General features: G+C 39.1%; 1 protein-coding gene across 4 annotated transcripts in view; it reads right to left on the bottom strand.

The window, feature by feature from the left end:
- The window catches only part of LOC126457254 (E3 ubiquitin-protein ligase TRIP12), a 233,130-nt gene that overhangs the window by 185,930 nt on the left and 22,616 nt on the right, over positions 1-24,584 (bottom strand). For all 4 annotated transcript variants that reach the window (XM_050093414.1, XM_050093412.1, XM_050093415.1 and 1 more), the window contains exons 2-4: positions 21,403-21,531; positions 19,592-20,694; positions 15,202-15,411 (exon numbers count right to left, since the gene is read on the bottom strand). In XM_050093414.1, coding sequence (XP_049949371.1) covers positions 15,202-15,411; positions 19,592-20,694; positions 21,403-21,488 — 1,399 coding nt within the window. In that variant the 5' untranslated portion in view covers positions 21,489-21,531. The remainder of the gene's footprint in view (positions 1-15,201; positions 15,412-19,591; positions 20,695-21,402; positions 21,532-24,584) is intronic.

Here is a 24,584-nt window from a genome sequence, read left to right on the forward strand (position 1 = left end):
TACAGAAACTGGATCACAGTTGAATGAGTCAACAACATGAAAGGGAAACAGAAGTTGAGAAGAGAATAAGACAGGGTTATAGCCTATTGTCATCGATATTCAAATCTGTATATTAAGCAAGCTGAAGAAAAAAATCAGAGAGAAATTTGGAAAGAGAATTAAAGTTCATAGAGAAGAAATTATGCATCTGTCAAGGACATGTGAATTCTGGTAGAGCCGGCAAAGGACTTTGAAGAGCAGTTGAATGAAATGGGTATTGTCTCGAAAAAAAGAGGCTGTAAGATGAACAAGTTATTTCTTCTGGAAAATAAGTGATTAAATCCAAAGTAGAGGAGATGTAAACTGCAGACTGATGAAAACAAGAAAAGCATTTCAAAACAAAGAATGTGGTATTATCTAACTAGTTTAAGTGCTGGGAAATACTTCTGAAAAGTCTGCCTACAGTGCTTGAACAAAAGTGAAAAGATGGACAATTAGCAATCTGGATTAGAAGAGGATAGAAGCTTTTGAAATACGGTTCTACAGATGAATACTGAAGACTATATGGGTAGATCTAATAACAAACGAGGCACTGAATCTCAAACTGGGAAAAGGGGGGGGGGGGGGGGGGGAAAGAGAGATTTATGACAACTTGCATCATGGAAGTGCAAATTTGGTAACAGAAGGGAAGAGTGTGGGACAAAAATTTTAGATACACCAAAGCTTGAATACAGGAAGTGTCTTCAAATAAATGTAGGTTGTGGTAGTTATAGGGAAATGAAGAGGCTTGCACAGGACAGACGGCATAGAGAGCTGTATCAAATCAGTCTTCAGAATGAAGACTGCGAATATGATGGCACCAACAGATTACAGGTTGAGAATCAACAAACAATGTCAACAGCGGTCTCTTCTTTCTTCACAATTGGTCAAGATTTTTATTCAAAAGACTAATAGCAAAGTTTAGAAATCATACTGTGCTTATGATAGCATCATCAGTTCTCTTCCTTAGCACTTATGGCATCACACTCAAAAAACAGTTCAAATATGTGGTATCTTGCACACAATGAACGCAATTCTAGCAATCCACTATGTCATTCTACTAACAATCCACAATAAAATCTCTCCTGTAAAACTCATTTTAACAGCAGTGATTTAGTCACAGGCAAGCACATCCACCACCACCACCACCACCACCAACTGTACATGACCTATTTTCAACTCACCATGAGCTGTTTTATCTTCCTACTAGCTGCACATTCCCTTAGTATACTGCATTATTCTTTCAGTACTGTGCCTCCGCCTGAGATTGTTATTAAAGCTAGAAGCTCAGTACATACTGTCAAACTCTCTCAAACAAAAATACAACTACCAGAAAGTCCATTCAACATATGAATAGGTAATTCATGAATGGTATGGTATTAACAGTAATTGAAAACTAAATCCCTACACCTGCTTACTGAACAAAACTCTACAGTGCAATTTTATTAACACTTTACATTTCTGGCTATTAAAATTGCAACACTGTGAAGGTGGTATGCAATGAATATCAAATTGGCTCCAATGGCTCCAAGTGTACCACATGCTCAGATGTGGAAGGAATTAGTATTTCACCACAACTGCACAAAGTAGGTACTGGTTGGCAACGCGAAGTGGTAACCAGGTATTAAAAGGAGCTAACTTCGTCATGTGACTAGGTACAATCACAGCACACACTGTTAACTTGCAATGGGAACGTGAAAGTGATCATGAAAAGCAATCATGGAAAAATACCTTCACAGAAAGCTACAACAACTTGCTGTTAATACCATTAATTTTACTGACAATGAAACATGCAAGAATAAAGTCAATGGTGTACAAATTACCAAAGGAGGGATGCAATACTGAGTGGAGAAATATTAACTTACCTGTCCTAAAGCACAATAAGTAAAATTCACACAATAAATATTTCACTTATGATACAGATAAATGTGTTATTAGGCAGAAATTTCTGTGATACTTTAATCGCTACAAAGAAAATCATCTCTGCAAAAATTGCACAGCTTTTGTTGCACATAACGAGACTTTCAGAGTAGGAAAGAAAACTTAGAAAAAACTGTTTCCCACAGAATCTAATTTCAAATGGTGCCTGAATAAACAAGTGATTATTTGTAATTCCTCAGGCTTTCCCAGTGCAACAACATGCCCACTGGCTAAGTACTTGAAGAAAATGTTGTGTTCATATGTGGGCAAACATGTTCACCATGACCACAGCTCTGAGGATTTCTTGCAATGCCTGAGCAACTACATGTTGCAGAATCTGATGTAATGGTCAGTTGTAACATAGTCTTCCTGTTTACTACAATACCGCTGAAAGACTAACTACAACAGATTACAGAGAAGCTGGACAAGGTTCTGATAGACCTGTTCAGACATAATACTGACTCCAATGTATTTTCTGTAGCGATATGAACACATACACATGGCGTGGCCATTGCCAACGTCAGGTGACAGGGGGGTGCCCATCTGTTCATGGAGTAATTTGAGGAGGAAGCAATAGAGACGGCTAGATACTAACCCATATGCTTCCTCAGTTATGCAGATGATACCTTTGTGCCTTTGTGGTCAGGCCTCATGGTAGGAGGAGGGGGAGGGGGCACTATCTGAGTTTTTGAAACATCTTGACTCATGTGATTCAAAGTTCACACCAGAACTGGCTAAGGTTGCCATTTCTGGATGCACTTGACAGAAGGAGAACAGATGGGTCGTTTGGCCACAGTGTGTACCACAATCCTACATACAGGGGCAAGCTAGTAGCTGTTGTCACCCAGCACAGAAAAATGGAGTTCTGGAGTTACAAGGACATTGGTTGACACAGTCAGACAAAGGTAGTTTGAAATTGGAAACAGAACATCTATGTTAAGTCTTCTGGAAAAAAAATTAATATATGTTCAGAAAGCCTTTCTACCAGCCGCTTTGCCATATAGTAGAGAAGAGCAAGATGAAGCAAAGAATGTGGCGTATCTTCCCTAGGGGGATCTATTTCTTCAAAAATCAGCAGGATTCTCAAGAAGAGGATTACTGGGAAATGTGAAAGACTACTTGGCTCTACACAACCTTGCCAATATGCCACGTTGTCCACTGGCAACAATTAGGACAGTGGACATCAGATGCAAACAACATCAGGGGCACACCTAGCTGAGGCAGGCAACTAAATCAGCCACTGCCAAGCACTACCTGGATCTTAATCGTGATATGAAGTATGAAGAAATGAGGGTTCTGACCTCCAAATACTAGGAAAGGGTTGTGAGAGTCAATAGAGACAACAATGGCAGCAAACCTCATGAATTTTGACACTAGGTACCAACCCTTCAAAACTTTGAGTCCTGTTGTTGTGGTCTTCAGTCCTGAGACTGGTTTCCTGCAGCTCTCCATGCTACTCTATCCTGTGCAAGCTTCTTCATCTCCCAGTACCTACTGCAGCCTACATCCTTCTGGATCTGTTTAGTGTATTCATCTCTTGGTCTCCCTCTATGATTTTTACCCTCCACACTGCCCTCCAATACTAAATTGGTGATCCCTCGATGTCTCAGAACATGTCTTACCAACTGATCCCTTCTTCTAGTCAAGTTGTGCCACAAGCTCATCTCCCCAATTCTATTCAATACCTCCTCATTAGTTATGTGATCAACCCATCTAATCTTCAGCACTCTTCTGTAGCACCACATTTCAAAACTTCTATTCTCTTCTTGTCTAAGCTATTTATCATCCACATTTCACTTCCATACATGGCTACACTCCATACAAATACTTTCAGAAATGACTTCCTGACATTTAAATCTATACTCTATGTCAACAAATTTTTCTTCTTCAGAAACGCTTTCCTTGCCATTGCCAGTCTACATTTTACATCCTCTGTACTTCGACCATCATCAGTTATTTTGCTCCCCAAATAGCAAAATTCCTTTACTACTTTAAGTGTCTCATTTCCTAATCTAATTCCCTCAGCATCACCCGACTTAATTCGACTACATTCCATTATCCTCGTTATGCTTTTGTTGATGTTCACCTAATACCCTCCTTTCAAGACACTGTCCATTCCATTCAACTGCTCTTCCAAGTCCTTTGCTGTCTCTGACAGAATTACAAGGTCATCGGCGAACCTCAAAGTCTTTATTTCTTCTCTGTGTATTTTAATACCTACTCCGAACTTTTCTTTTGTTTCCTTTACTGCTTGCTCAATATACAGATTGAATAACATCGGGGAGAGGCTACAACCCTGTCTCACTCCCTTCCCAACTACTGCTGCTCTTTCATGTCCCTCGATTCTTATAACTGCCATCTGCTTTCTATACAAATTGTAAATAGCCTTTCACTCCCTGTATTTTACCCTGCCACCTTCAGAATTTGAAAGAGAGTATTCCAATCAACATTGTCAAAAGCTTTCTCTAAGTCTACAAATGCTAGAAATGTAGGTTTGCCTTTCCTTAATCTTTCTTCTAAGATAAGTCGTAGGGTCAGTATTGCCTCACGTGTTCCAACATATCTGCAGAATCCAAACTGATCTTCCCCGAGGTCGGCTTCTACCAGTTTTTCCATTCGTCTGTAAAGAATTCGCATTAGTATTTTGCAGCTGTGACTTATTAAACTGATAGTTCGGTAATTTTCACATCTGTCAACACCTGCTTTCTTTGGGATTGGGATTATTATATTCTTCTTGAAGTCTGAGGGTATTTCACCTGTCTCCTACATCTTGCTCACCAGATGGTAGAGTTTTGTCAGGACTGGCTCTCCCAAGGTTGTCAGTAGTTCTAATGGAATGTTGTCTACTCTGGGGGCCTTGTTTCGACTCAGGTCTTTCAGTGCTCTGTCAAACTCTTCACGCGATATCATATCTCCCATTTCATCTTCATCTACATCCTCTTCCATTTCCATAATATTGTCCTCAAGTACATCGCCCTTATATAGGCCCTCTATATACTACTTCCACCTTTCTGCTTTCCCTTCTTTGCTTAGTACTGGGTTTCCATCAAAGCTCTTGATATTCATACAAGTGGTTCTCTTTTCTCCAAAGGTCTCTCTAATTTTCCTGTAGGCAGTATCTATCTTACCCCTAGTGAGATAAGCCTCTACATCCTTACATTTGTCCTCTAGCCATCCCTGCTTAGCCATTTTGCACTTCCTGTCGATATCATTTTTGAGACGTTTGTATTCCTTTTTGCCTGCTTCATTTACTGCATTTTTATATTTTCTCCTTTCGTCAATTAAATTCAATATTTCTTCTGTTACCCAAGGGTTTCTCCTAGCCGTCGTCTTTTTACCTATTTGATCCTCTGCTGCCTTCACTATTTCATCCCTCAAAGCTACCCATTCTTCTTCTACTGTATTTCTTTCCCCCATTCCTGTCAATTGTTCCCTTATGCTCTCCCTGGAACTCTGTACAACATCTGGTTCTTTGAGTCCTGCAGGTTGCTAAGAACGCAATGATGGCAGCAACAGAACACAACAAAAATAAGAACTGAAAATGTGGACATGGAGACTGAACCCCCAGACAGAGAACCACATACACAGTGCAGAAAACAGTATGCCAGTCAGGCACAGTGGACTGAAGGCAGGACGTCTCAGGATTCTTACTAATGAGAACATCCAGAATCTAAGATTTAGGGAGAAGTATATAGGTATATATAATGGACCCGTTCCACTATAATAGCAGTTGCAGGTAGCACCTGTTGAAGACAACGAGTCTTGCTGTTGAAATATTGTGCATGGACGACACTTATATCTGGCATAACACCCAACACCACAAAACAAATAATTATTTTTGATACACGCTATACTGTGCATAGATGTTGAAAATGACAGTCTGAGGAGTCTTGTCAAATGTGGTAGGCAATGTTTGATTATTTTGAATACATTGTTTCATTACACAGTCAGCACAGTCAGTTCTCCCGAGATTCATGTAGAAATGGGCAAAAAAATGGTTACACAGAGACAAGAAAAGCAGACGTCGCCAACCTTTCCCTCTCTGCTCTACTGACAAAATTGTGCAAGAAAGCTGTTCTATATCTACTGCCACCATATTACCTAGGCCAAACTCCTACAGAATTGGTCTGGAATCTTGGAAACACTAATATCCATCGTCATCATTAAGAATTTCACTTCCTAAGCCTTAAAAATAAATGCTGAAGCTTTTGCTACTAGTAAATAAACATCGCAAGTCATCATGACTGGTGCAAGCCATTCAATACACTACTTTGGTGTCTTGCAGGTAGATTTCACTTCACTGCTTTCATATTCAAGCAGCTTTTCACTTGGCCTTGTGTGTGTGTCTTTGTTCATAGCCTTCCATCAGCGGAAAAAATAAGTGGTTGCCCAGAATCCAATCCAGGGCTTCAGCGTTACTAACGAAAGTAACAAATAATGCTGACCATTAGATGACACGACTACTTTGGTTCGGCTACAGAATTATTTTCTTGTACTCTTGTCATATTAGAAGACTTGAAAGGCAATATATCATACTAAGAAAGTGTGTGATTACTACTGGAAGGGAGACACTGGTAAGACATGGAAACTGAAAATATAACACAATCAGTAAGTACAGATCCAAACAGAGTTGGTATTACCATTCATGATTGAAGCAGCAGATGATGAATCAAGACATCACTGCAGAAAACAGCAACATCTCCAAGAAAGTTAGTTTTACAGGTGCTGCACTGTGAGCAGCTAAGGTGAGAAATACTGTACATTCTGTTTCTGTCTTAAATGAGCACTTCACTCAGTGACATGTAAAATATGTGTAGTGTATGACAGTGCTCCACTTTTAAAGAGCATTGTAATGTACAGGGATTGGACAAAAAACAGTGCAAGAAATGCCCACTTGCACATAAATACAGACACTAGCCAAGTTTGTATGTTGCACTTCTGTATTTGGCCACAAACTTGTGCAATGTCCTCAATATGTTGCAAAAGCCAGTCATGGTCAGAAAGTGTTCGGTATAACTGTCAGAGCATTATGTCAGAGCTAAGTGAATTCGAACATGAACAAATTGTTGGTGTTCATATGGTGGGTACTTCCGTAACGAAGGAAGCCAATATGTTCGGTGCTTCAAGACGCACCACATCTAACAAGGGAAACTCCCCATTGCATCCTCCTTAGATTTAGTGGTAAGCTGGCCCATTGGATAGCCCGTCAAAAATGGGTCACAGATCACGCATGAGAACAGGAATAAGTTATATTCAACTGTGGAAAAATAAATAAAAATAGAAACAGTGAATGGTTCACATTTCACATCTGTAATATTGAGCAACATTCATCATGGTTGTGTGGTCATGGTGTTGGGTTGCAACACGGGAGATATGGGTTCAAATCTCCCTTGGTTCAATTCTTTTTTTTTCCTCCACAAAATTACAAACTTTCCGTCCATTCATTGACTTGTCTGTTCACAGTATTGAAATCTGTGTATGTGTCTTGGTGTAATATCAGTCTGCAACAGCAACGTATAACAAAGGGACCTCCAGACGTACATACCTCATATTTGTTCTACACAGGTATCAGATGTTATGCCTCTTGCATCCCATTTTGGAAATTTTGACTCTTTAATACCTCCTTTGTAACATAGTTCACACCCATTTATTTGTTGTTTCCATTTCTGTGAGAAGTTTATGCGCTATCTCACCTGCTCTCACTAGTCATCACATTTACTTGCAACGGTAATATATTCTTAGCACATGACTCATATTCTGTGATGAATAGTGAGAGCAGACAAGATGCTGGGCAGACCTCTCACAGAAATTAAAACATAAATATACAGGTGTGAACTATTCTTACAATGACGGAATTCAAGAGTCAAAATTTCCAAAACGGAACGCAACACACACAGCTTGTGGTACCTGTGTAGACCAAATAGGAGCTACATATGTCTGGAGGTCCCTTCATTACACATGGCTGTTGAAAACTGACATAACACCATGATACACACACAAATTTCAATACAGCGAATAGACATGTCAGTGATCAGTCGGAAAATTAGATATTTTGTGAACAAAATAACAACAACAACAACAACAACAACAACAACAATAATAATAATCCCCGTGGAGGCCCGGGAAAAGAATAGGCCTCCGGTATGTTCTGCCAGTCGTTCCCCGTGGAGGCCCAGGAAAAGAATAGGCCTCCGGTATGTTCTGCCAGTCGTAAAAGGCGACGAAAAGAGCAAACCACTAATAGGGCTAACCCCCCTTTTAGTGTGATTAGTTGGTTCAGGACAGAACTAAAGAAGCCTCGGACAAGCGCCGTCATGGTCGGGGACGACGCTTGAACCCTATGCCCGCCCACAATGGTAACGACACTGCTAGCCAACTGGAAAATGATTCAAATCCAAATAGAGGTGTTTTACAGGATATGCTTCCTGCAACCACCCTAGAAGGAAAACAAAGACAGAGGATGAGATGGTCAGATGAAGTTAATCGACACCTCATGTTCTGTTATTACCAAGCAACAAACCTAGGAACCAACACAACTGGATACAGATCACAAGTATACACAACATTTATTACCAGATACCCAGAATTAAAATTTTTAACAGAACAACGACTAGCTGATAGATCCGTGTAATAATCAAAGATAACAGGATACCCCAGTCAGAATTAGAAAACACCAAACAAGCAGTACAACAAATACTGGAACAAAATAATGTGCAATCAGAAGAAGAAGAAAATACAGTAATGGGCTCAAACATCCCAGAGCAAACAAACAAAGAACAACACCATCAATTAAACAATCTGAGGAAAATGAAATCTTAAGACAGCCACCAGAACAAGCACAAATAGAACACGAAGTGACACACATGTTAGATATAGAAGAAAAATTTCAGCTGACATGTATAGAATACAAAGACACAAATACAGACATTAGACCATTCTTGCATAGACCACCAAATAACCCACAAGTCGAAACAACAATAAAAACTATCAACACAATCATACACAACAAAATAAATGAAAACACAACTATGGAAGAGTTACAACTACTGGTTTATATAGGAGCACTCACTACACTAAATATACACACTAGGCAGAGATCAGAACCAACCAATACACAGAAGAAACCCACAAAACCAGCATGGCAACACAGGCTACGGATCAGAATAGAAAAACTGAGAAAAGACAGCTAACACAATTTATAAAAAATGAAATGTCAGAAAAAAACGAAAAAGGTTAGGTAAAATCTCACAACAAGAAGCGATAGAGCAATTAGACGAAAAGAAGCAGAAATTACAAGCATTGGCCAAATGACTTAGAAGATACAAAGAAAGTGAAAATAGAGGGAAACAAAACCAAACATTCAACACAAACCAAAAGAAGTTTTACCAGACAATAGATAACACACACATTAAAATAGACAATCCACCAAGCATAACAGACATGGAACACTTCTGGAGCAACATATGGTCAAACCCGGTACAACATAACAGGCATGCACAGCGGATACAAGCAGAAACAGACACATACAAGATGATACCGCGGATGCCTGAAGTGATAATTTTGCAACATGAAGTCACACAAGCAATTAATTCTACTCACAATTGGAGAGCCCCTGGAAAAGATAAAATAGCAAATTTCTGGCTAAAGAAATTCACCTAAACACAAAAAAAATAAATTCACATCTAACTAAATTATTTAACATGAATATAACAGGGAAACATTCCAAGCGGGAAAAATATATTTAAAAAACACAAATGATGTGACTTACCGAACGAAAGTGCTGGCAGGTCGATAGACACACAAACAAACAAACACAAACATACACATGAAATTCAAGCTTTCGCAACAAACTGTTGCCTCATCAGGAAAGAGGGAAGGAGAGGGAAAGACGAAAGGATTTGGGTTTTAAGGGAGAGGGTAAGGAGTCATTCCAATCCCAGAAGCGGAAAGACTTACCTTAGGGGGAAAAAGGGGGTATACACTCGTACTCGTGCGCGTGCGCACACACACACACACACACACACACACACACACACACACACACACCCGTCTGCACATACACAGACACAAGCAGACATTTGTAAAGGCAAAGAGTTTGGGCAGAGGCATCAGTCGAGGCGGAAGTACAGAGGCAAAGAGGTTGTTGAAAGACAGGTGAGGTATGAGCGGCGGCAATTTGAAATTAGCGGAGATTGAGGCCTGGCGGGTAACGAGAAGAGAGGATATACTGAAGGGCAAGTTCCCATCTCCGGAGTTCTGACAGGTTGGTGTTAGTGGGAAGTATCCAGATAGGCCAGACGGTGTAACACTGTGCCAAGATGTGCTGGCTGTGCACCAAGGCATGTTTAGCCACAGGGTGGTCCTCATTACCAACAAACACTGTCTGCCTGTGTCCATTCATGCGAATGGACAGTTTGTTGCCCCAAAAGTGCCCAACTTGTGACAGGATACTTTCCGGGACTGGATCAGACTCTGGATGTGGCTCTCCAGCAGGGATACGACTTCCTCAAATCCTGCCCTGAAATGAGATCCATCCTTCATGAAATCCTCCCCACTCCACCAAGAGTGTCTTTCCGCTGTCCACCTAACCTTCGTAACCTCTTAGTTCATGCCTATGAAATCCCCAAACCACCTTCCCTACCGTCTGGCTCCTACCCTTGTAACCGCCCCCGGTGTAAAACCTGTCTCATGCACCCTCCCACCACCACCACCACCACCACCACCACCACCACCACCTACTCCAGTCCTGCAACCCGGAAGGTGTACACGATTCAAAGGCAGAGCCACGTGTGAAAGCACCCACGTGATTTACCAACTGACCTGCCTACACTGTGAAGCTTTCTATGTGGGAATGACCAGCAACAAACTGTCCATTCGCATGAATGGACACAGGCAGACCGTGTTTCTTGGTAATGAGGATCACCCTGTGGCTAAGCATGCCTTGGTGCACAGCCAGCACATCTTGGCACAGTGTTACACCGTCCGGGTTATCTGGATACTTCCCACTAACACAAACCTGTCAGAACTCCGGAGATGGGAACTTGCCCTTCAGTATATCCTCTCTTCTCGTTACCCGCCAGGCCTCAATCTCCTCTAATTTCAATTTGCCGCCACTCATACCTCACCTGTCTTTCAACAACATCTTTGCCTCTGTACTTCCGCCTCGACTGACATCTCTACCCAAACTCTTTGCCTTTACAAATGTCTGCTTGTGTGTGTAAGTGCGGATGGATATGCGTGTGTGTGTGCGCGCGCGAGTATATACTCCCTTTTTCCCCCTAAGGTAAGTCTTTCCGCTTCTGGGATTGGAATGACGCCTTACCCTCTCCCTTAAAACCCAAATCCTTTCGTCTTTCCCTCTCCTTCCCTCTTTCCTGATGAGGCAATAGTTTGTTGCGAAAGCTTGAATTTCATGTGTATGTTTGTGTTTGTGTGTCTGTCGACCTGCCAGCACTTTCGTTCGGTAAGTCACATCAGCTGTGTTTTTAGATAAATTATGGATACAATATTACTGGAACATACCCACACAAAATCACACATTTGCTATACATGGATGATCTAAAACTACTGGTAGCAACAAATCAACAACTCAACCAATTACTAAATATAACAGAAGTATTCAGCAATGAGATAAATATGGCTTTTGGAACACACAAATGTAAGAAAAATAGCATAGTCAAGGGAAAACACACTAAACAAGAAGATTACATATTGGATAACCACAGCGACTGCATAGAAGCGATGGAAAAAACAGATGCACATAAATATCTAGGATACAGACAAAAAATAGGAATACAAATATTAAAGAAGAACTATAAGAAAAATATAGACAAAGACTAACAAAAATACTGAAAGCAGAATTGACAGCAAGAAGCAAGACAAAAGCTATAAATACTTATGCTATACCAATATTGACCTACTCATTTGGAGTAGTGAAATGGAGTAACACAGACCTAGAAGCACTCAATACACTTACACGATCACAATGCCACAAATATAGAATACATCACATACATTCAGCAACTGAAAGATTCACATTAAGCAGAAAGGAAGGAGGAAGGGGATTTATCAACATAAAAAACCTACATTATGGACAGGTAGACAATTTAAGAAAATTCTTTATAGAACAAGCAGAAACTAGCACAATACACAAAGCAATCACTCATATAAATACATTGACTACACCACTGCAATTTCATAACCACTTCTACAACCCTTTAGATCACATAACACCAACAGATACGAAGAAAGTAAATTGGAAAAAGAAAACAGAACCATTATAACAGATAAAACAACACCACATAACAAACCTGACATCATACTCACCAATAAAAAGAAGAAATTAACACAACTAATCGAAATATCCATACCCAATACAACAAATATACAAAAGAAAACAGGAGAAAAAATTGAAAAATACATCCAACTGGCTGAGGAAGTCAAGGACATGTGGCATCAGGATAAAGTTGACATTATACCAATTATACTATCAACTACAGGAGTCATACCACACAATATCCACCAGTACATCAATGCAATACAGCTACATCCAAACTTATATATACAACTACAGAAATCTGTAATTATTGACACTTGTTCAATTACCCGAAAGTTCCTAAATGCAATGTAACATATACCGTACAGTTAAAAGGAAGTCACACTTGATCAAGGTCCGCGTCACCTTCCATTTTTAACCAGACATAACGTCTGAGACTAGAAAGAAATAATAATAATAATAATAATAATAAGACCGGGTGAGATTTGAACACAGATCTCCCACGTTGCAGTCCAACACCATGATCCCACAACCACAATTGCTACTATTGCTTGATATTGCACATATTAAATGTGGACCATTCACCGTTCCTATTTTTCTTCTTTCTTCCGCAGTTCAGTCACTACCTTCCTCTTTTCATGCGTGATCTGTGTTCAGTTTTTGATTGACTACTAAGTGGGCCAACTTACCACTAAATTTGAGAAGACAGTTATGGGGAGTTTACCTTGTAAGATTTATACTGCATACAGGGAAAGCACAAAATCATCCTGTAAGTCACGACCTGGATGAAAGTGCATGTTAAGTGATCATTACAGATGATCATCAAATGATTGTTACGAAAAATAAGAGGAGGACATCTGCAAAAGAGATTGCAGAACTGAATGCCGCACTCACAAACCTTATCAGCAGCAAAACAACAAGAAGCAAACTCCACAATCGGGAGATTGCAGGGCGAGCTGAAATTCTGAAACCATTCACTCAGTAATGCAAATGCCCATAACAGGAAAACGTGATGCCGAAACCATAAAACCTTGACTATGGAGCAATGGAAGAATGTGTTTTGTTTCACGCTGTTCCCAAGTTGTGGCTGGGTCTACATCCCAAGAGTGAAACACTGTGAGGTTCAGTTATGATTTGGACAGCCATATATGGTATTCCATGGGCCTCAAGGTTACTCTGGAAGGTTGCATTACTGTCACGGATTACATGACCATTTTGGCCAGTCAGGTCCATCCCATGGTATTTGTTCCCCCCAACAGTGATGCTTTGAACGAAAATGATAGAGGCCCTGTTTACATAGCTATGACTTTGTTTTGTGAGCATGAGGATGAACTATCATTTCTCCTGCGGCCCCCAGTCTCCTGAGCTCAATATTAGACCTGTGTGGTCTACTTTTGGAGAGAAGCGTGTGTGATCACCTCTATCATCATTACTTCACTTTTCCACTATTTTTCAGGAACAGTAGAGTCAAATTCCCTTGAAAACCATACAGGACCTGTGTTTATCCACTCTGAGATGACTGACAGCTGTTTTGAATGCCAACATGTTTGCTACATTGTATCAGGCATGGTAATGTGTTGTCCCCCCATATTTTGTGCAGCCCCTGTACACTACTGCTACCATCCCCTCCATCCTAAATTTTATTTGCTGAGTAACAGCAACAATGTCACCTATATTCTGCTTACAAAGAAAATTTTGAAGCTAGTTTCTCACTCGAGAATCACCTTAGAGTATTGGTTACTTACAAAACGATTATGTAACACCTCACATGAGGAGGAGGAGGAGGAGGAGGAGGAGGAGAAGAAGAAGAAGAAACGTCTATCAAAGTGTGTTGGAATTTAACAGCAGCAAGATTGCGACCTACAAGAATGCAGTTTCTTGCTCTAGGATATTTCTGCTCGCTCTGACCATGACTGTTGTGCGATTATGGAGTCGAGGAACCCAGGAGGGTCATTTTCACCGTTATTCAGTGTCTCAATGGCCCCATACAACTAGCACCTGAGAGAACAGACATACTGAGTCAGAAAGTGGGCTCGTCTGCAGAAAGACAAGTAAACACACAATCACATGCACACGCATGCACGCACACTTTTCAGATACGTCCTGGATCTGCTTAAAGCATTAGATGGAAATATTCATTGCTGTAAGTTCCAAGGAGAACAGGTGCTGCTAGAGTGGATGTTCCCAGGTTGGCATGGTGGTATGGGACACCACAGGGTACACAATACCATCTCCTATAGTTCACATAATTGGTCATTTGAACAGCAGGCATTACATATCTGAAGTGTTACGAGTGGTAACTATGCCGTATTTCAATGTATCTATGATATCTTTTGACAAAGTAACTAAAGACTGCACATAAACCGTGTTGTTCTGTCCTACCTCAATTCAAAGGGCGCTCGACTTTACCATGCCCAGCACTTTCATCCAACATCCCATCCATCGAAAACATCTGTTAATGGGCTGCCAAGTGACTATAGTGTCCTACCACTCACCAGCCTTTACAATTGACACATTCTGGCAGAGAGTTGAAGCAGCACAGAATGACATACTCTTAATTGCCATGTAGGCTCAGTCCAACTATGACCATCCATGTTAGAGCTGTGTGTACTAAATTCCTCCCCCCTCCCCCACCCCCCAATATATGCCTAAATCGCTAGAAATTTTATCATGTATTCTTTCTACTTTACTGTACACACACAATAGGTAAAAATCTTGTTATTTGCTATCCTCCTTGGCAATGCAATTATTACGGCCAGCAGTGTTGTAACATCAATTTCACAAAGATTGTATACATAAAATTTGTACTTGTTACTGGAATGGAGACAAGAGGTAAAAATAATTAGCAAAGACTGGAAAATAGATTACATGGACCACAGAAATGAGGTTTGTGAAAAGCCAAATTACGAGGTTCAGGGAAATATAAGAATTATAATAGTAATTCATTGAACAAAATGTGGCCACATGGGTTGCGTTAGGAAACATACCCAAATTTTTGGAGCTTTCACCAACTTTGGCTTTCTTCTTGGGAACCACAGTGATGCGGCGAGGCAACAAAGCAGATGAGGGAGGCGTGTAACAAATACTTGCGTTGCTGCTGTTGCCGCTGCTACTGTCACTTGATCCCGGCAACAGCAAATTTTGTTCACTAAGTCTAATGCGATTTCTGAGGGGGTACTTCAGTTCAGCAACAGGTTCTGGAAAGAAAAATGTGCCTATTACTCTAACTACACAACTATGAGCTAGCAAAATTCAAGCTGACAGCAGGCATTTAAGTAGCGAATCCCCAAGTTTAAACATGCAGAAGTGATCAGCATCTTCTTGAATTTACTGAATATCTGTGTAACACTGTTGTTATAAATACGGTAACTTACCCATTCTTTCTTCCAAAATCTGTGTGTTCTCAGCTGAAGTTGCTACTACCGTTTTATCATCACAAATATCCCAGTGCATCAAATACATATTCTCTAGGGATTCTACATCAAAATACACCAACTCCAAGATTCAAACTACAATACTTTTATTTGGACGGTAAAACCCAACAAGTAAAGGAACTAGTTTTAAAATCTGCGAGGTGAGAAGAGTCAATCATCAATTAAATAAATTGTGCTTCTGTGAGGTCCTTTATTAGTTTGTCCATAGCATGTAGTACACTTTTAATTAAGTAGTTCAATTCAGCAGCCTGAAACTCTGGACTTGTGTTGTAATAAGTGGTCACAAATTTTTGAGTATCAAGGATTTAGTCTAAAGAACATTTTGTTTGACTTAATGAGCTATAATGTCAGTTCCTCCTCGACTCCTAATAAAAAATTTCACCCCAACAAACTGTACAGTCAACAATCTCACTTTGTCTTTTACAGCAGAGAAAATCTTGCAACAATTTACTGTTTACTTCACAGTTACGCTTCCCCACGAGTAAAATAGGAAATAATATATCATTTCTCAAATTTACAGCTACAAGTACTAACATCAATCATTCCAGTAGAGGATATGAGGTTACACTCACTGCCACATCAACTGAATGTAAGGACTGAGCACACCACACTACTGATCCAACTCCATTGCCCAACAAACTTTTGGTAAGGGTGGGAAGGGGGGGGGGGGGGGGTATGGGATGGGAGGATAGATAAGTAAATACATAAGTAAATAAATACCATATATTGAACCCAAGGCTTAAAACAATTTTCATGATAATGAAGTGTAATACCAACATTCCTCAAATGCGTGCTATAACTGAAATAACACAAAGGAAATCTGTCTTATTTTGAAAGAAAGCATCCGTTCGGGTCAGGTGATTAGTTAGAAATTAAAAACAAATGATGAAAACTGACTTCTGGATGAAGACCACCTCAAGACTTACAATATTATGGTCTTTAATTACATGCATCGATGTTGTATTTGCATGGTTGCTATCTGTCTACCAACTATCTCTTTATCTGGCTACATGTGTCACCTACCTCATTTCATTTTCATTACAGCCATAATTTTCTCCTCCACTCCAGTCTGTTCCCTGATTTATAGGTTTGTTTTCCCGTCTCTCCTAATAATTCTGAACCTGCAACTCGTCATTGTCCATTGACAACCCACAGTTTTCCAGTAGTTCTCTCAATTTATGTCCATGTCTCACTCCCAGATTTCAAAAAAATAACACGTCGATTCTAAATTTTAACTTTAACACATACTTGAAGTATGGTTTTTATAATCTTGTTTAGTTTACCAACACCACTGCAGGCTATTTTTCCTCTTCTGTATTTTTTTCTGGAGCATGTAGTACTCTTCAACTGCTCTAAACGTAAAAACTAATTAAATGGTTCCATTATTTTATTATTTTCTTATGCAGTGATGTTTTAGACACTTAACTGAATTTCAAACTTCGATCTTTTTCATTGTTGAGGCACGTGAAAATTTCCTCTAGAACAGAGGAAAATAGTGTTGGTGGTATGAAACCTACTCTACCAACTCCTCTCTCTATTCTGTATAGCACTATTCACACTTACAGAGGAAGAATAACATTAACATAGGTCTTCTACAATATTTTAACTTTATGCACGAGTCAACTCCTTGTTTCTAAAGGGCTGTTAGTGCAGGAACTGTATCAATACTGTCTCAAAATTTCTGATTCTTGGGTGATGTAATTAGTCACATTCATTACCCTGTTCCAAAATTTGTTTCACGATTTACTAGTGGCCCACAGTGCTACAACTACATTCAAAGTCAGCATTTTTTGTTTGATTAAAGACCTAATTATTTTCTATGCAACTGATAATTTTAAACAACATACTGTACATTATTGAGAGGAGATTGATATACTTTGTCTGTCTCCTTTCTTATTTATGTATAGCAATGGCAGCATTATTCCAGTTTTTGGAAAATTTTCTTCCTCCATAGACATTCAATAAAAATATTTCAATTACCATTTGTATTATTTATCCTTGTTTTAATCATTTCTATTCAAAACACCATTTCATAGTGTTTGTTTGCTCCATATACTTGATCTGTTATTAGTTCCTTAATGTCACTGCTATTAATAACTATCCGCAATTCGATCCATGCGTTGGGCAAAACCAACACGAAATGAAAACGATAAAAGTTTTGATAAAACCAACACTTACCTGTATAAGTTTTTCCCTTCTTCATACTTTTATTGTATCAAATTGTTTCTATCACTATTTATAATAAACACAAAATATTCAATTAATATACAAGGTGTTTCAAAACCATTTAACCAATTTCAAAAACTGTATCTTCTACATAAATTAAAATATAGCCACAGAAAGCATTTTGTATCCTTTCTTTCAATTCAGCTATAACTTGCAGTACTGTTTTTGCTGAGACTATAGCACTGGACCTCCTTCAGTTCAAAGCATTAGACAATGTCAAAGGCAGTTAAAAGCCATTGGCTGTACATGTACGGAAAAATTCATCACAGGTCATACCTGTGTTTTCATTCAGAAGTAAAGAGCATTTAGCAATTTAGCAGAGATTTGCATGTAGTCCACGAACTTCTGTGCAACAAGCTAACTGAGAGCTAACCATTCCTTGTGTGTCTGTGAGGCACATTTTCTGGTGACGTTTGTGTTTCAAACCATACAGAATTCAAATATAAACCATTTTTTGATTACTATGCTCTCTTTTTCTGGCTTGGTAATGGGTACAGACATAGGAAAGTTAGTCATTTCATCCCAGGTCATTACCAACCTTAAAAATCAAACAATACAACAATGTACTAGCCATCAGTATTGTATTTTCCTTCATATCAATACCTAATTAGCAGCAGTCAATATGTCAATAAGGCATTGTAAATTTAAATTGAAAAAGATATTTAAGTGCAACTTATTTCTGTACATCTCTTACTATTTTTGTAGACACTCAGAACAGACCACAGGTACAGAGCCAACATTGTCGAAAAAGTATTCCCTAGGTGAGTCTGTTTCCTCAGTTTCTCATTCTCAGTACCCCCTCCCCCCTCTCTTTCCCTGAACCTTCATCTCAATTATGAAACAGTCAAATAACAATGCTGGGAAGAAGTTTAATAGGAAGAGAGGTTCAGCAAAGATGTCTGAAACCAATAATGCAATGGCCTCAATAAAACATACCACTACACACTAACTATACAAGGGATTATCATAAGAAATTTGAATTTTCAAAGATACCATTTCGAGGAATATCCTCTCAAAATGAAAGCGCAATCAAATAACGGCACAAAAATATGTAAACACTGGGCAGTAGCAGACACTAACAAATACAACTCAACTGCGAAAGAAAATTAAAATGCGAGGTTAAAACAAGTCACCTCAGTAGCATTTGCCATGAGAAACTAGGAAATGTGATACGTAAATCAACAGTGGATATCTGATATGAATACTTAAAAGTGGAAAGTATCTAGGACGCTGTTATCGAGTGTGATAAGGAAACAACGGACAAGACTGTAACAGCCACAGAGTAGACAAAAACTAACACGAAGAGAGATAATAAACAAATGCTACAAAAGAAACAGCCTACTGAAGAAAAAACTGCAGGATTGGGGTGCAGCAGTAAATGTAAATAGCCAATGTGAAACCAACCAACCACATTATAGTCACAGTGCAAAACATATTCCCATTTTCATAATTTACTGTTGCTTAATTCTCATACATTTATTTTCCATCAGCACCTTTATATTACCCTATTTTCAATATATACTGCTATCTTTTCACTAATGGTTTCTCCCTCTCTGAGTAGAACACATGTGGAAAATAATGTTTCCACATTATAGTAAACCCAATGTGTGTAATTGTGACAAAGTACTTAATGAAGTATGAAGCCTGAGTAATGACAGAACACAGCCTATAATATTTTTACAGTTACTGTTTTAAAAGTAAATCAAACATTGCTAACCTGTAACTTTCTGAGAACATGCAGATCCTGAAGACTGCTGTGCATCCAAGACTTTTTTTGTTTTATAAATGTTCTTTACAGGAGCTGACTGAGAAGTGCTTCCTGCCTTAGCCTGAGATTTTCGAGCTGCTTGCCTCTTATTGTCAAGTGTTGATGTTCCTTTCTTCAGCTTCACTGTCTCTTGACTGCTTATTGTAACTGATGCCAAATTATTGTTACCGTTGTATTTCTCTTTACTAGAGGCAACAACAGTTTCAACTCTAGAGGATTCTCTTGTCTTTTTCTCAACGATTTTCTCACCTTTGCTTTCTTTCAAAGCTCTACGATTCTTTACTGATACAGAATTAGTCTTGGGTGAGGCCTCTGAATGAGAAGTAGGACGTTTTGAATGTGATGCAGTCTTATAACTTATATAAGAAGTAACAGATGCTGGCTTTCTGCCTGACTTCTGTGAAAGATTTTGTACTGGTGGGGTTCCTGAAGGTGTCTCCTCCCCTGGATAAGATGCAAGGGAACTTGACCGAGAACTGCGAGCTTCAGCAGTTACAGATGCCAAACGAGAAGAGGTTCTGGTTCCTGACACACGTCGTTTCTGGGTGTCCGGCTGGACAGTTTCCAAGTGACTCTTGGTTCTACAGCCGACTGAACTTAAACTTCCAGAACAAGGTGATTGGTTGACAGTGTCTCCAACAGAGGAGCAAGAATACACTGTTGAAGCACCACTTTCCACAGATAAATCGGTTACCCTGGTTCGCCCCCTAAATCTAGAAGGCTTCTCGTGGCTCTTTCCTCCTCCACTTGTACCAACACGTTCTTGTTTTGGCGGCGTCTCCTGTGTTTCAATAATTTCAGTTCTGGCAACAATGGGTCTGTGGCCCGATGCAGACCCCTTATTACTACGCCCTGTGACACCCGGACTATCGGGCCTGCCACTGCCTCTAGATCTTGCAGGCGCCGTAGCAAATTCCTTACTTTTTCTCGTAGTATATAATTCAAATGGTACAAATTCTCCTTTATCGTCAAAACACTTTGAACGTTTTGAGCTAACTGGATGATGAGCAGCAGATCCCCCACGCTTTCTTGAAGCTGACTTGACTGTACTCCTGGGTGAAAAAGAAAAGCTTATTTTAGAAAGGAAAATCCTTAAACTATGCATTTAATTTTATGTGCATATTAAACTGTGTCTCTTAAATAATAATGTATTGTACCTACACTATTAAGGATTTTATTTCTGTTTGTTTGCAATAGTTAATAAATGGTACGCAAAACTTCATACTTACATGTTACTCGGGAACTTTCAAAAACAATTCAGCTACTGGAGTAAAATATCTTACTCTTGCACACATATGACTTTCAATCTGAGGGATAAACAATGTATCTAGTAAATCCCTAAATCAAGTGACTGATTCACTATGAAACCTTTAGTGAAATCTGTTCTTTTGCTAAAAACCACGAGAAAGTGAAACAAGCATGTCAACAGCTATTTACCAGTGCCTAAAACCAGTGGAAAGGGCATCTGACATGTCATTATCTAGTGCAAGAACCACGTACACTTGCATCCTAAATCCTAAACACTAAGAGACATTAGGTATTTTTTTTTTCTCTCTCTGTCAAATTGCTACGCGGGGAAAGGAACTGAAAAAAGTGGAGAATGGTGAAAACAGGTGCACCTGTTAAAACTACTTTACTCTGCTAAACATAAGTAACGGAAAATAAATAATGGATATCTAACTGACCAGATAAGGGCCTTCTGACTGTCTCTTACATCGGGCCAGGAAAGCTATTACCATACGAAGAATATGCATACATACTTATTGGTGTTACGCCTAGTGGCAGCCCCAGCTGTACTGAGAAGCAACTCTGACCCCCCGGGAACACAGTTAGGTTGCTCGGCCATAGACGCTCTGCGTGGACTTGGTCATGCCACAATCAAACTATGCCTGAGAAAAACCAAAAAGAAAAAAATTAGTATATACTATCATTATACATAAGAAAACACACACACACACACACACACACACACACACACACACACACACACACAGAGAGAGAGAGAGAGAGAGAGAGAGAGAGAGAGAGAGAGCAAACAAGCCTCTTACTTTACATCACAGACTACTAATGACTTCACACGCCCAACCAAGGTGTCTCATGTCACATGCTCCAGTAAGTTCTTCAAAATTACCACACAAAGTTCAAAATTCGTGCAGTACAGACAAACAGACATCTCTAGGTGGGTGTGGAACTACCCACTTAGGTCATAGTGCATAAAATTCTGGTCTCCCATTATGTGAAGTTGTACGGCTGCTCTTATAAGTAGCGAAAGTTCCTTTAATATGGCGAGTCATGTACCTCTTCCCTTTCACTTTTTTACTTTCAACTTTTACTGTTATAGTGTGTCTTCTGTTGGCACTCTGGTGAGAACAGTCCCATTTATCTTCCAGATAAAATGGCAGCACTATTTGAGCTTTACCTGCTTCTACAGGATGACCATAATAGGGATCTGGTCTTAAAGGGACTCCTTTTACAGACCTCACATTTCTTGATTTGTCTACTACATACTTTGATACTGATGGAATGTGATTCAAAGTTGTTTTCTTTGAAAATGACTAAAATAATAGTTGAAACTTGCACCTTTTCACTGTAGAATGCACAATATTCAACAGGTGAATCGATTTTAGTGAAAAATTCCTGGCAAGAGGCGCAAGAGTGCTTTGGTTCATTTTCTTCTGAATATGGAATTTCTACTTTGAAGAGAGTGGTCAGTTTGCTGTAGTTTATTCATCCATAGCTTTAGTAATTTCTCTGTACTTTCTTGATTCATAGAGCTTATGACTCGACGTCACTGACCACAGTTTCTTAACAGGACTAACACCTACATCTGTAGTTGACTGATTCAGGCTATTTAATTCTTCCTCTACTGATGCAAAAACTACATCTGCATCATGGGAGGCTTCACCTTGTTCAGATACTATTATTATTGTTATTCTGTCAAAACATTTAGAATGCAAAAAGTTGTCGCTGGAAACATTTTCACTTTGAAACAGAGTCTTCAAATGAGAACACTTATTCCCAACCTGAACAAATTCTGTTTTTGTTTGTGTTATATATCACTCTTTTATTGATACACAAATAGTCAGCACACTTCACTTTCCTGTGGCCCCAGTCAGAAGACATTTCAAACAGTCCTTTTCGCAAAACACACTGCAACTGTGTCAACTGGAAAATTCCTCACAAAAACACGGAACTCACTGGGTGGTCTCAGATCACTTAGAAGTCTCATCAGTAAACAGATTTGTACTGAACAACTACAATACAGAAAACTGCAATGAACAACAATGACACACAAACTGACAAGGAACTACAACAAAGGGTATGAAATATCTGGAACAATGAAAGTGAAAAGAAATAATTGCAACAAAGACAATAGAAATAAACATTGTAACAACGAAATTCGTAAGAAACAACTTCAATGAAGACATACATTACACTTTAAAGTTAAAAAAGGTTTTTTTTTTTTTTTTTTTTTTTTTTAAATAAAATCTGTCCAACTTAGAAGTGCAAGCTCTCCTTTACGGACAATATATGTACAATGTGGTACTAATCAACAGAAAAAAAAATCTAACTTTCCTGGTCTGGCATTTTTGAAGGAAAAAAAAAAAAAAAAAAATTCTGTAAATTATTAAAAAGTTGAAAAGGCGACAATGAAAGAACTTTGACAGATATGTCCAAACAGATGCTACCATTGTAATCATAAAGCAATTATCTTTCAAATACAAAAACTAACAAAATATGCAAAACTGTTACAGAGATATAGCATTTCAATAATTTTTCCAAAATTCACAGTGTCATCTTTGGAGGCCTGTATCTCGAGGCAGGAATTTTTTTGGAGGAAACAAAAAAATGCATGTTTCTTACTTACTCCTAAATTTTAACATATGCTAAATTCAATAACATCCGACTCTATGAAGGTGACCCCCCCCCCCCCCCCAGCCTGAAGTGATACAGATTATGCTTTGACAAACAGCAACAAATAACTCAACAATTTCACTCAGTATACTTCAGTGCACCAACCAGTGTCCCGATTTCAATGCCGCTACATTTCAAAGCTGTCACACAGCATCTTTTACTCTTTTCTTTCTTTCTTCTTTGCAAAGGTACCTCATTAAAATTTAGGTCAAACTTCTGAGTCCAAGCATTGCAACAGTCTGTTCATTGTTTATCTATATACTAGACATTTATTACCTTCCAGTATACTCCCTGGCTCTTAGTGCTTGTGCTTGTATCTATGCATACTTTGCACCTATATAAGATTTATATAGTATTTCATTTTACGATCACAGCTGTGTTGCACAAGTCAATAGTAATTCTTTTCTCCTCCCAATCAAAAGCCAATTATGACAGCTAATAAAAAAACAACCACTCACCAAGCTGTGGTAGGAGCAAAAACGTTAACAATTAAGGAAACACGCAAGCTTTTGGAGCCAGTCGCTACTCCTTGTGGCAGAAGGGTTCAAGGGGAAGGAAGTGGGATAAAGGAAAAGGACTGGCAAGGTTTAGGAAATGGGGAAACTTATGAAAAAGTCACCCAGAACCACACGTTTGGTAAGACTTAAACGGATGGTATGAGAATGAAACACAGACTGTTGGGGACTGGCAGTAAGTAAAATACTCCACGATAAATACAAAAGCAGTTCCACATATCTGCCATAATTAAGGTTTCTAAAAAGCAATTTATTTTTCTCACTCTTTGATAACTTCTGAAACTTTATAGCACTACAATACAAATTTAGTGTCTGCATGAAATGTATCAGGTATTCTAGATAGTTTGTTGGCTCTCATGTAAACTTCGTGCTTTGCTACTGAAGCAGGATTGTTTCTTCACCAATGCTATACACTGTGAGATCAAACGTATCCGGGCACCTGGCTGAAAATGGCTTACAAGTTCATGGCGCCCACCATCGGTAATTCTGGAATTCAATATGGTGTTGGCCCA

The sequence above is a fragment of the Schistocerca serialis genome, chromosome 2, assembly GCF_023864345.2.
Source record: "Schistocerca serialis cubense isolate TAMUIC-IGC-003099 chromosome 2, iqSchSeri2.2, whole genome shotgun sequence".
NCBI classification, from domain to species: domain Eukaryota; kingdom Metazoa; phylum Arthropoda; class Insecta; order Orthoptera; family Acrididae; genus Schistocerca; species Schistocerca serialis.